Below are 14,038 nucleotides of genomic sequence, written 5' to 3'. Positions count from 1 at the left end.
ACACCTTTGTTGAGCACTACCCCTCCATAGTATATTTCCTATATTACACAGAAACGTACATACGACCTAACTTCCGTATGACATCGAAGATCCCACGATCTTCCCTCCAAGATTATTAGGGGCTTGCAGTTAGCAGTCAGAGACCCAAGATCCAGAAACAAAAACATTTCATCTAACGATGACATTCTCTCTGGCATGAAGCTGACCTTACTGTTCAGGCGCGCGCAAAATGGTATTTTTTAGTCATAAAAGCATATGACAGACATGAGCGACGGAATTTCACTGAGGTCCTTTGCGTAGCACACACTTGATTCAGACTTCACTTTATCTTAGCACTGCTCTACGTCTCTTGGAATTCTGCCTTTAAAAACACCCATCCGAATTATATTTATATTCATAAATGTGAATGAATCAATTTACTTCAACTTTATTTATATATACTTTTATTATACAATAAAAGATAAAAAACCGACGAACAAATTTGCACTGCGTACATCAACTAAGGAAAGATTCGTTAAACGCTCCTTTGCAACGACATTCCCAACTTTACAACTATCATCACTTTAATGCTGCTTCTAAAACTATACACTATATATAGCCCCTGCAAAAGTTGTTGCACCTCCGGCAAAAGGTTCGATATTTCCGACAAAATTTGAAACTTTGCAACGGCACTCACAGCAAGAGTTAGATACTTTTCAACGGCGGCACCTTTGAAAAAGCCCAGTCTTTTCAGTTGCTCTTCCATCTAGATTCATAACCCGCGCATGGCACTTCAAGAAGGGCATAATACGTCAACGAAATAGCGAACATTTGTTCTATTTTTTCCATGAAGTTTATAATCGGTGGAAACGGCGTTTCAAACTAAAACTAAAATTTTCAACGGAACTTCTAAAATAACTATTTTCAAAAGGTGTAAGCTTCTCAATGTCCTTCACAAAAAATATTGTTGGCAACGTCTCTTCCACATCGACATAACTTTTCTTCTGCACTTGGAGAAACAATCTTTGCAACAGCCCTTTCAAGAAAACAAATGGCCTTCGCAACGGCTTCACCAACGTAGTCAAGAAGAATTGCGGATAGCATCCCACGCGTAGCACATCGTCCAACCCACTGCCTACAGACACAATGACGTCGCGCTTGCTTGTGTCTCCTCCTCTCCAAGCTGGAGAGTCCAAGAGTCTTCAACAAGCACGTTTGCTTGTTAGCAAGCAGGCAGTGTATTGCTTGAAAGGAGATGATGGCTTTCAACCAGAATGCGTAATGTACTTTTCATTATCCTGAATACGGTCGCTTTTGGCTTCTTTTATAATTAGTCTTTCTTGTGCAAGCAGGTGCATGAAAACACACACAAAATGGACACATTTATTGATATGTGGAGACGAATTAGAAATAAAACAAAAATGCTCTTTTCTAAGGCGTACATGTACGTGAATATATATGTATGCACATGTGAAAGCACACGTAAATTATCGTATTCAGAAATGCTCAGTCATAAAAAAGTTAACATGCGCTTTCAGACTCTCATACTCACAAACAAAAGCAAACATAGTCTTTCAGAGGCCTTCAAGGACCCAAGAAGAACTCTGCCAGGAGTGTTTGCTCTGTACCGCTCAAGATAAAATAAGCTAAGAGTCTTTCATTGCCTTGGAAAAACGCACGAGACTGCCAAATGATGAAAATAAAATATCAGAGAATATAAGAAAAGTCACACGAAAAAATAGACAAATTCTAAGAGATCTTGTCTCACTCCTGGGCAAGAGAGGAAACAGATGGGTGAGAGGCCTGTTTACCAGTGACTCACTTTCTTTTACGACTCTCCAGTGCATATCTACTAGTAAAGTCACAAAAAGAGAAATAGAGTATGAGGAAAAAAATGAATGAGTCAACTGGCAATAAATTAAAGTTTACATAACACGATAAGAGTAGTTTCTATCAGACTGTGTTTGCAGTAACCTACACCAGATGCAAATCTCCTTTCAATATAAACTGAATAAATTAAATAAACTTCTCAACAAAAGCCAAACGAATTTACTATCAAGAAGAACTGAAGTCAGGAAAGCAGGAACGCAAACATATGTAAACTGACTTCCCAGCTACCTAAATAAAAGACGGCCAAAATTTGGCAGATAAACTTCATGCACAGATAAAGAATTGATTGGAGATGATATTGACGAAATTAACCGGAGTAACGGGAGCAATTCGTGACTGATGCAACACTTGAATCGAATCAAAAGAAAGAGCTCGCGGGAATAAACTCGCGAAGAAGGGGAGTAAATCTGCAGCGTTTATTTACGATGATTTTATAGATATGAAACATGATTTCTTTTGAACTAAAATTAAGATCTGAATTTCAGGAAGCTCCGCTTCGCAACATATTTAATAGATTACGATAACCATACAATCGAATGGCATGGCAATAGACAAAGTATGATTAATATACCATCAACACCGTGTAAAGAATATGTGGACATGGTCAACTGGCCACTGCTGATTTGAAAATATTTCATCGTATTTGCAGAATCTACGGCCACTCTCGTTACCAGATATACATAAATGCATCCGTAATAACCACAGTAACCTCTTAGCTTCTCAATTTCCTCACAGGTATTTGGGTATGCTTGTCAATACAAAGCCTAGGATCCCAATGAAGGAATGCTGACGCCTCTAGCAGGATTCGAACCCTCACCCGATGTGCCGGAATGAGCTTTAAAATCAACTACTTGACCACGAAGAAGGATTTATATCTTTCTCTCTTACACAAACCTATATCTGTCTAATTCAGATACATTTACCAGAATAGCTGGAGTTAGACTCATCCTCACCATCTTAGCATGGTATGTAAGCGTTTGTTGGTTCTTAGGCTAATATGTATACATAAATACATACATCCATACATACATACGTACATACATACACCCATTTCTAAATATATAAATTATACACACACACATATATAAATGCTTAAAAAATCACAGTAGATGCAAGTGACTTCATTAAATAAGCGAATACCATTTTCCTGCATACACACACATATATTTGTATATATATATATATATATATATATATATATATAAATATATATATATATATATATGTATATATATACTGTAAATAATCAAATGACAACTTTCTCACCAGATATATACGCATCTGTAATATAGCCACAAGGACTTTATCTTCACACTTCTTGGATGCGCTTGCCACTACAAAGCCTAAGGTCCAAAAGAAGAAACTGTGACGCCTGGGACAGAATTCATATCCAAAAGTGTGAAGAAATCGAGATGTTATGGGTAGCGCACTGCAGCTATGACAAATACGCATATATCTGGCAATTAAATGGTAGAGGACTAGGCTCTGTTTCCAAAATCCGTGGATCGATACCCAGCTTGTTGCTCATAGGTCGACTAAGCTGTGAATGAGTCCAGAGGTCAACTCAGAAGCTCTTGGAGATCCGGAACGCTCTATCCTACTTGAGCTACTTAATTTTAAACGGGAGAAGGCGTATGTTAAACAAGTAGAAGAATAGATAAAACAATTTATATATATATATATATATATATAACGTATATATATACATATATTGATATATCATATATACCGTTACTATTACATATGCATATACATTTGCATACATACATACATACCTATGTATATATGTAATGTATGAATGTTATGTGCATATTAATAGTATATATATAAATATGTATATATATATATATGTACTATGTATGATGTATGTGCAATAATTATATTTATATATAATATATATCATATAATATATATATATATATATACATATATGTATGTTATAATATATAAGATTAGATATAGATATATATATATATATAATATATATATAGATATAATATATATATATAGATATATTCTATGATATATATTATAATATATATAAAATATATCTATATATATATATATATATATATATATTATATATATGTTATATCTAACTAAAAATGAAACGCGACCATGATGCAGTCCGATGTACGAATCGAAGTAGACTCTATTTCAATATCCAGAATGTAGAATGTTCGTTTTAATTTCCCCTTATCACATATAAGATACCCTTGACAGAGTATGATATTCCTTCTCCTTAAATTCGAATATAATTGCTATGACTTCCAATGATTTCTCTGCTTATTTTTATGTTTTCTGAATTGTTAACATCCATTATATTTACCTGCATTCTACGTTTCAGTGTTATAAGATCTGAGTGACATACAATGACCTTTTTGGGCGGCATTTTTTTTTTATATCATATTTCCCTGCTTCTTCCATTCCTTTTCTTGTTTCCTTTGGATTTGGCTCTGAGAATTTTCTCCTCATTTCGTCTCTGCATAAAAGTCATTACTCAGCTGTTACACTGAGAACAAGTCCCTTGGGAAAACAAACAACTTATTTATAGCCACGAAATATAGAGACGAACAAGGCGTAAATAAGCACAAAAATAAGAAATATGTCAAACAGAAAATACATGATATAAATATTCAATCCGCACACATGATTTGCATTCGTAACCTCCAATTGTAGTTCAAAAATTGTGTGATATATAGCAAAACCATTGCACATTAGCTATGAATTATGCACACGTGGCGTTTGTTTATCTCTACATTTGTCTCAATAACTTTTCGTTTTTTCTTGCAGTGCCTAGAATTTGGTTGAAGAGCTGGATTTGGCCATTGAAATCAAGGGTAAAAATAAAGAAATTCAAACGCTAGGGGAATTTTTATACGTTTGCTGGGGATTATACACGTCATCAAATTGAATGTCCCTCAGACTTTCGCATAGAACATGCACTACTGTAAAAGTTTGCTGCTATACCGAATAAGACAACAAAACAATAAATCTTATATAAGAAGCAGAAAGGATATGTGTTCTTCAGACGCATCTGAAGCTCTTGTATTTAAATGCTTCCGTATCAAGACAAAAGACAAATACGGATAGCCAGTAAGATCACATATGTCAGGCGAGAAAAATGTCAATACGTATCAGATTACCAATAGTCACCCAAATGATCACCTTATCGGAATTTGAGCCGAGAAAGACAAAAAATGAGAATATTCAATTCGTCGATTGTCCACTGGGATGCTCAAGGCACACAGCTGCTAGAAAAAATAGTCGTAAAGCAAGCTCTCGTACTAAGATCGAAGTACCCGAGATTAGAGAGAAAAAATACTTAATAAGAATGAAAGTATGATCTGCACTCACGTGAAAATCCAAGTCGTCTTCATTAATGAAGTTGCATCGATCTTCCGGGTCTTGATTGGCGTAACTTCCGATGCTGGTGTAAGTCCGGTCGCGGACGATGCTGCCGTACGTCCGATCCCTCTGGAGCTGCCCGGTGCCGTTCAGTTCGTACCTTTCGCTCTGTCGCGATCCGAACGGCATTGTCGAAGTGTGAGTGAGGTATTAATAGAGATGCAGAGCTGAAAATGTACTTTCCTTGTGGTCTGTATGACGTTATGTTGACAGACCAGTCACGTAAACAGCTTTGAATCAAGTCGAAAACAGATAGCTGGGGGTCTCTTCATCGTCGTCATGGTGACCCAGAATTCGATTCTACGCGTTCAAGACGGGTCTGAGCCAATTGGATACGACTCGTGTTTGGCATGATACTGTTCTGTAGCAGACTGTCCATGAATATGCTTCATTAAGCGAGACTGACACGAATACCTTTCACAAGATTCATATCACTTTCAACAGAGTCGTAGAGACGTATTTCTAAGAGAAAGATGCGCGATACTTCGAAGAACGGTTCACTCTTGGTCCGTGGCTTTGTCTGGGACCCCCGGAGGATATTCCTTTCATCGAGCCTTCCAGCTCTCGACCTCTCGCCCTGTTACGCATCACTTCGAAGTTTTGTCAGTGGTCATAGGAGCACGTGGCTTGTAGGTATGAGAGCATACTGATGAACTTGAGCGGTGCACTTCACAAAGCATTAAGGACGGCACAATCTGAAAAAAAGAAATGAATACATTAGGCTTTTCAAGGGTTTTTTTCATCCTAAGATGACAAGGGTGTATATTATACCTTATTTTTCTCTGCTTTATGAGCAACCACCTTTGCAATAAATAATGATAATAATGGAGAAACAAATCCACTATTATGTAAATGTACATATATTTAAATTGAAAACTGTAAGGATAGCTTTCGGGAATCTGTTCGGTTCCCCTTATAAGGGGAACCGAACAGATTCCCGAATCTATCCTTAAAGTTTTCAATTTAAATATATGTACATTTACATAACTGTGTGGATTTGTTTCTCCATTTGAAGACTCGTGCTACTATGGGATTTTCATAATAATAATAATAATAATAATAATAATAATAATAATAATAATAATAATAATAATAATAATAATAATAATAATAATAATAATAATAATAAATGATGGTACAGCTGTGATGAAAAAAATAATTTACCTATGTTACGATAGTGCAGCATTATAAGGTCAATGATTACTGTAATGATAATATAATTACCATTATCATCATGACACCCAAATACCTGGATAGAGTAAACGCCACAATATTATCCAGTCTACAGCAAGCCCGTGTTCTTGAAGCATTAAGCTCTGACATACAGTCGACTGCAGGGAACGAACAACGTCTTCCCAGTAGACTCTGCTGCAGTTTCATATAAAACAGAGAGTGACAGGCAACAAGAAACAGAGATTCAGTTCTTGGGGAATAAAAATGAAAAAATGTAGATTCGCAGTAAAACAAGGAAAAACAGCGAAGAAATGAAGGAGGAAAAACGCAAAAAAGCAGGAAAGTATCAGTGAAAAGTGGTTTAGGTTTAAAGAAATGAACGAACATTTCATTTATTTAAATACTAAACGGGTATATCTGTGGCTAGGAAGCAATTTGAGCCATCAGCTCATTGTGTAATTGTAATCGAGGTTCTACCTGAGGTTTTTGATACTATATCAGAGGATAGTAACTTTTTTGTAGCTATAGAAGTAGGACGAAGGAGCAGAGCCATTCTTAAAAGTACAAAAAAAAAATCTTTAATATTTATTTACTTTTGTGAATTATAAATTGTCAAAAAATTTCAAAGAAAGCTATCATTTTTTGCAAGCACGCAAACAGAAAGCACAGCCAGTCAACTGAAGGATGTTGAGTCTGTATCAACAGTAGTTGATATCTGGGCAACTTTAAAACACTCCAACTGCAGTAATCTTCTCGCCATCAACTATCAGTAAAATAACGTAAAGGTTTAACTGTAAAATTCTCTGCATATACCACATACGTCTCACCAGATCACATTTCACGTTAGTTGCTCCATTACTATGCAGCATTCTTTTCGTGAATTTCCTCACTATTCATTATAATCATTACTAACAACGATTCCTCAATAAAGAAGGTTTGTTTACTTGTTTGTTTGTTTTCAGGATTATGCAATAAATTTTGTGTAATATTTTCGCAAATGTGATTGAATGTTTGGGACTGACTAGTTATTAGTCTTTGGGAGAGATAAGAATGTAACTGTCCGGACGAAATGAGCTACTTAGGAGTAGCTTGCTCAGCCTTGGCGGAGGTTTGCAGTTTTCTGGGTGTTCTTGCTATCATTATTATGTATACCTCTCCCTTTCTCTCCGTATTTATGGAAGGAAATGACATTTTATGCAGGCGTTTAGTATGGGCCAAGGAATCTTTAATTAGATTTGAAGATGGATCCATATGGATACAGGAGTTTTCACAATATCGCCATTTTGCTCACTGCTGTACGGAATAAATTGGAAGGTCATTCACTCGACACGTTTGTGAAAAATGGAGAAAAAACCGGAGGAAGAGAAAGAGAGCAAAAGAGGAGAGATATCAATTGCCTCCCGGGAGGAAATAACAGTGATGTGCTTTCAAGAAAAATAGATGCCAGGCGTTTCAGTACAGGTCACTGACAATGAATTTCCATTAAGTCACCATAATTCACACTCAATGTAAATATGCATTATTGATAAGAAAAATTGATGTGCTGATATTTACATCGTAAACAAAGGAAGTGGAAATGTTTAGAATAAAGGGCACGATGGAAAAGCTGTGAGAGAGAGAGAGAGAGAGAGAGAGAGAGAGAGAGAGAGAGAGAGAGAGAGAGAGATTAACTACTCTTACAGGCTTCATTAATTCTCAAGAGAAATTTCACGTCCCATTTACCTCAATACATTCATTTTCTGAACACCCACTGATCCCTAAGCCTTAAGACAAAGTAGGGTGAAAGAGAAGTCAGTTCCCTGTCGTGAAAATATCTCCCTCGAGATAACTAGCACTAAACCTCCTGAGATACTGAGAGAAGGTAATGCGGCAAAATCATTATAAATTCCCCCTTTTTATCCGCTAATGAAATGACTAGCGTTAGGGGTGATAGCAACCAGCGAGGTTTCCCACATGGTCTCTTAGCCCCTTCTCCGTTCATGGCCCTAGTGGCTGTCAGGGCTACTTCCTCGTGGCATTTACAAGCTGTTTTTCCATCGCTCTCGCCCATAAAAGTCGTCGTTAGCTCGGGAAATCTTTTGGGTTATCATGTCGTATAGGACGTGGAAGTGACGGTGATCAAGATAGTGCGATAGTGTAATGTATGGATCATCATTTTTTTTTTATCATAGATGACTAGACTTAATTCACAAGGAGACGCTTTTATCTACGGGCTGCTCTTGAGCAAGAGCCCGTGCTGGCATAAAGCCAGCTTAATCTTAAACAACAACAACAACAACGCTTTCATTTTTATATCGCCTTGAGGAATTTCAAAGGAAGCTGCTTCCATGAAGACTTGCTCACAACACCTAATCTTCTCATTCTTTATTTACTCAGGTTAATGTTTATAATAAGCCTCCTGTAGCTGTGTCTTTCTTAGACTCCTCGTTTCATAATTGTTTTGGCAGATATTTTACTGACGGACGTCTCACTCAAACCCTGCTTGCTTATCCGAGTTTGGGACCTGCGTAGTGTTGGGCTGGTTTGGTCCCCCTGTAGCTAGGGTGCTCGTAGACTGAAAATGAGATGTACAATTTCTATAGATATGGTTGTGTGAATTTTAACAACCTTAAATGACACTGCTCTAGTCAGTTGATATTCCATGAAGCACAACATTTGTAAATTAAAGTTGCATCATGAGCAGAGGCCTCATAACTAAAAACGAAGAAGAAAAGGGCGAAGTAGTGAAGGAAAGGCTTCATTAAATGGCTTATACAGTACAAGATTACAAATGTGTACAAGAACATACAAACACAATTACGTACCTGTACTCTTGACACAAACACACACATACATACATACATACACACACACACACACACACACACACATATATATATATATATATATATATATATATATATATATATATATATGTGTGTGTAATGTATATGCAACAACATAACTACTTCCGTGTATTTGAAGTTACAATATAATAATAATAATACTTCTTATATGACACCATTTATATTATTTCAGTGTTAGCTTATGTTGTGATGAAAGAGAGAGAGAGAGAGAGAGAGAGAGAGAGAGAGAGAGAGAGAGAGAAATAGTCTAGTGGTGTTTATGAAAAAGATGCTGACGCCCGCATCGGAAGGTGGCGGGATCCGAGACGATCGTCAGTTTACCGCTGAACGGCGTAATCTATTTCATTCACGGATGTAGAAATGATTTATGTGTTTTCCTTTTTTACCTAATACCTTTTTGAAGATTAATATGGTTGTAAAACTGTATTTTTGTCTTATATGCTTTGCCTCATATTCGCGGTTTAAGACGTGTGTTTGATCCGCATCCCTTATCACTCGCTTTACTCGCTGTGAAATTACGCCTAGCTTACTTAAATATGTACTTGTTTTTTTTAATAGAAGGATGAGCTTTAATTAAAACCAAGTATTCTTACACATACATCAAATATGCAATGGAGGTATCTTCCGTAAGTCTGTGAAAGGGTTTTCTATGTTGTCGGCACCTTTGACAGATGTACTGAGGGATTTTGTACAGTTTTCAAGGGGTGAGGATCAACAGACAGCCTCTCAGTGGGTCAAAGTTTCCCGATTTCTCTTTGCTTTTCACATTAGTGACAGATACGAGTCATGCGGGGATAGGTGCTTGCTTAATGCAGATTTTGAGGGTATATTACATCCGAGGGTTTTCTACAATAGGAAGTTTACAACACGGGGTAGTTTTGAAAGGTTAATGGCTACTGTGGATAAAGATACGCTCACCATGGTATCTAGTTTGGTTCAGTTTAAGATGATGCTGATAAGGAATAAAGTGGAAGTCCTTACAGATCATAAGCCATTACTGGATCTTTTTAATAAGCTAGATCTTTCTCCTAAGAGGGCTAGGTGGTTTTTGAGAGATTTTGATGCTAAGCTTAAGTATATGGAGGGTAAACATAATGTGGTAGCAGATGCCCTTAGTAAGAATTTTGCGGGCATGGAGGGTGACCACTGGTGAGTGTGTAGACTGGGATATTAGATTAGTGGAGGAGAAACAAGATGAGGATGAGATTCTATCAGACGCACAGGTGTTTCTTAGAGGTGAATAAGTGAGAAAGGGTTATAAGTTCCCTTATGCAGGTCTGGAGTTAGAGGGTCATTTGTTGGTGAGGAAAAGTAAATATAAGTTGAGAAGTAGTGAGGATAAGGGGAATACAACGCAGATCGTGGTGTCAAAAGACTTCATCCCGGTGGTTTTGGATTATTATTCGTTGTAAATTTGGTAATCCACATTTGGGGATTAAGAAGACATATCAGACAGTATGTGAACAGTTTTTCTGGAAGAATATGTTTTCTTCCGTGGAGAATTTTGTGAAGGGTTCTGTGTATCATTCATGCAAACCGGCGAGGGTTACTTCTTGTAAAATGGGGTCTTATCCTATCTCTAGAAGTCCTTTCTCTAGAAGTACATATTTAGGTAAGCTAGGCGTAATTTCACAGCGAGTAAAGCGAGTGATAAGGGATCCTTTGACAACATTTGTGAATCAGGGTATGGCTACAGACATTTGTTGGTGATTATATATAAGTTAACAAGGTTTCTGGAGATTTTTCCGTTAAAGAATAAGACGGCAGTGCAGGTTGCAGTCCTATTTTTCAATGGGTATATTTGCCGATATGGGTACTTACTACGGGTAATGGGAGGGAATTTGTGAATAAGACATTAGAATGCCTTGCTGCAGTTATGGGGATACAGAATGTAAATATTTTTTTCGTATAGGCCAGAAGCTAATGGGTTGTGTGAGCGGGCTAAAAGAGTCCTCTAGAGTTTCTCAGTTACAGTGGGTGGCAATAATAAGAATTAGGACAGATATATAGATGCAGTTCGACATAGCATAAATACAGTGATTAGTGACATGATTGGTTTCTCGCCTGTTGGGGCATTGTTTGGTTATCCAGCTTCAGGAGCGTTTGATTTGTAGTCTATACCATCTCGCTGTGACGATACAATTAAATCGTGAGACATTCATGCCTTAGTAGTAACCTTGAGTGGAAGATGCAAGAAATGGTTGAGAGAAGTCATGCAAAATCAGACACCAGAAAGATTGTGGTTGGGGATAAGATATTTTGGAAGATTAATGTCAGAAATAAATAAAAAAAAAATTGGGGCCTAAATTTGAAGGCCCGTTTCGGGTTGTAGAAGAGAAAAGGGGGAATAGGATCGTTGTTCTGAATGAAGATACAGGATGACTAGATTATCACATATATCTGAGATCAAAAGAACAACTTAATCATGGTTGGAATTTTTTTTCTAGGGGGTGTTTATTTTGTTTTTTGTTTTTTGTTTTTCTTTTTCTCGTTTTTGTTTAGTGGGGTTAAGTAGCTATGGTCTTTTTCTCTTTCCAATGCTCACAGATGCGGGATTTAGTGTAATTTGTCAGTTTTATTTCTTTAACACGGAAGTTATGTATCATCTGGGTCATTTGCATTATTTAGGACTTTTTATTTGCATTATTTTGGGTTTACTTTTGTAATGTTTTGGGTTCTTGGTATAATTTGTATTTTTTGTAAGTTCAAAGGTATGCAATAGTACCATAGAGTTTCGTGAGCATTTTGAAGATTTCAGGAAGACTTACAATGTTGCAATTGATTATTGAGGGATGACTTACAAGTGACATTTTTTTTTTTAATAGGGAGGCTCTTTTTTTTTTAGTTACATGAGATTAAATCTCAGGTGTAAGAGGTAATGGTGGTTTTACATGGACCTTTTTTTGGTGATAATTTGCCTCTGGAGGGGGTGTGTGTTAGAATTAGTTTTAGTGAATTCAGCTTATATGTGGTGGTCTGCTTTGTAGTTACATAATTCATCCTTTTCTTAGCACATATATTATGTCTACAATAGGGGATAAATTTCAGTCGGTAGCTATTAATTATAGGGATAGGTGTGCATTAGTCAATTATAGATATGCTTGCGGTAACAGCGTTCGTCATGAGGAATATAGTTTCATGGGTTATGAGTTTTAACTGACCCATGATGTTACTCCGATGAACTGTCCTATAGGCCATTCCACAAACCCTCCAGGGGGGGGGGGTGTCATTAGAAACGTCTTCAGCAGTTTTTATCTAGGATGAGAAACCGCCGAAGTTATGCCACGACAAGTCGCCTTCGTTTACTAGAAGGATTCACAACTTTGTTGGAGCGTGCACAGTAGTAGCTACGCAAGTTGTCGACGTGCGCAAGAGGATCTGAAACTCGTCAGCAATGATCTTCATGCAGCTGCATGTGCATGATAAGCGAGGGGCTATTGAGCTGCCGGCAACAGTAGAGTTTACAACATTGCCAGCGTTACAACATGAACTATGCTGAACTATTGCCGGAGCATATATTAGTGTTGACATGTGTCCTTCGTGCTTTATTACATTTATTACAATTATGGTGGTGGCTATTGATTCTAGATGAAAGGGACTTTGCTGCCTCAAAGAGAAGCAGGCACCACAAGTTTGCATGACTGTTAATCACGAGTCTGTACCGTAGAGGGTGGCCCGTGTCGGGGGCGACTCGGATTGTAGTGGTCCGAGCTCCTGTTAAATACATATGAAGGCTTGCCGTGTTCAGCAATGTTGCAGGTGCCTTCAGTGTTTATTCAACACTTAGTATACAGCCAATTTTTTGTCTTTTAGCTTCAGCGTTCTCTGCCCGGTTGGAGACCATGCAGAATCTGTCTAGATGAGAACGTAATTAAATTCAGCAATTGATTGATCAGTGATCTGCACATTGTTCGGAGCGTGGCCGGATACAGCGACACGTATCAGGGATGGATATTTCCATCATTAGAACATGGAATCTTTTGGTCCGGTCAAAATTGGATTCGTGGGTGTGTAAACGGAAGTATACGTTCATAGGTTTGTTACAAAATCCCTAAAGTTTGAGGGCTCTGGCGGAGAGCCTTTCATTCTTGTGTGAAAAACGTAAGTGCCAGTACGTGTTTGGAACACATCAGGGGATTGAAATTCCCTCTGCGGAAAGTAAGTGCTGGACTTCAATAAACTAATCACTTTTACAATTGTTACCATTACTATTCAGTGATTTATTGTAGATGCCTTTGGTTATCAGTATTTTTTACATGTTTTGTAATGTTGTGACTTTATCACTTTTTTGTTTTTGTTTTATTGTTAATACTTGATTTTTGTTCTTTGGTAGAATGTTTCAATGGAAGATATGCTCCTGTATAAAGGAGCATTTGAAATGCCCGATGTGAGAAGCGGTCATTCGGAGTAATGCTTAATGGGTTTCATATCCACCTTTCATGATTCATTGTTGAATTTGATTTATAAACTTTAGTTGCGTAATTTTAGGACTTGATTTACACTCCTTAGACAGGATAGGGTAATGCGTGTGTGGGTGTGTGTGTGTGTGTGTGTGCGTGAGAGAGAGAGAGAGAGAGAGAACTGTTCGCATACTAGCTACAAGATACCAACTGGAACTCGGTAATAGACCTTGTCAGGTTTCGATAAGGACTTTAACACAAACACACACACACACACACACACACACACACACACACACACATATATATATATATATATATATATATATATATATATATATA

At 37.2% G+C, this 14,038-nt stretch overlaps 1 protein-coding gene across 4 annotated transcripts in view; it reads right to left on the bottom strand.

The window, feature by feature from the left end:
- Positions 1-14,038, bottom strand: part of LOC135196939 (anoctamin-7-like) — a 694,520-nt gene that overhangs the window by 200,831 nt on the left and 479,651 nt on the right. For all 4 annotated transcript variants that reach the window (XM_064223781.1, XM_064223782.1, XM_064223783.1 and 1 more), the window contains exon 2: positions 5,227-5,972. In XM_064223781.1, the coding sequence (XP_064079851.1) occupies positions 5,227-5,406 (180 nt within the window). In that variant the 5' untranslated portion in view covers positions 5,407-5,972. The remainder of the gene's footprint in view (positions 1-5,226; positions 5,973-14,038) is intronic.

The sequence above is a fragment of the Macrobrachium nipponense genome, chromosome 18 (assembly GCF_015104395.2).
Source record: "Macrobrachium nipponense isolate FS-2020 chromosome 18, ASM1510439v2, whole genome shotgun sequence".
NCBI lineage: Eukaryota > Metazoa > Arthropoda > Malacostraca > Decapoda > Palaemonidae > Macrobrachium > Macrobrachium nipponense.
The sequence above is the reverse complement of the archived record's forward strand: the minus strand, read 5'-3'. Positions and strand labels throughout refer to the sequence as shown.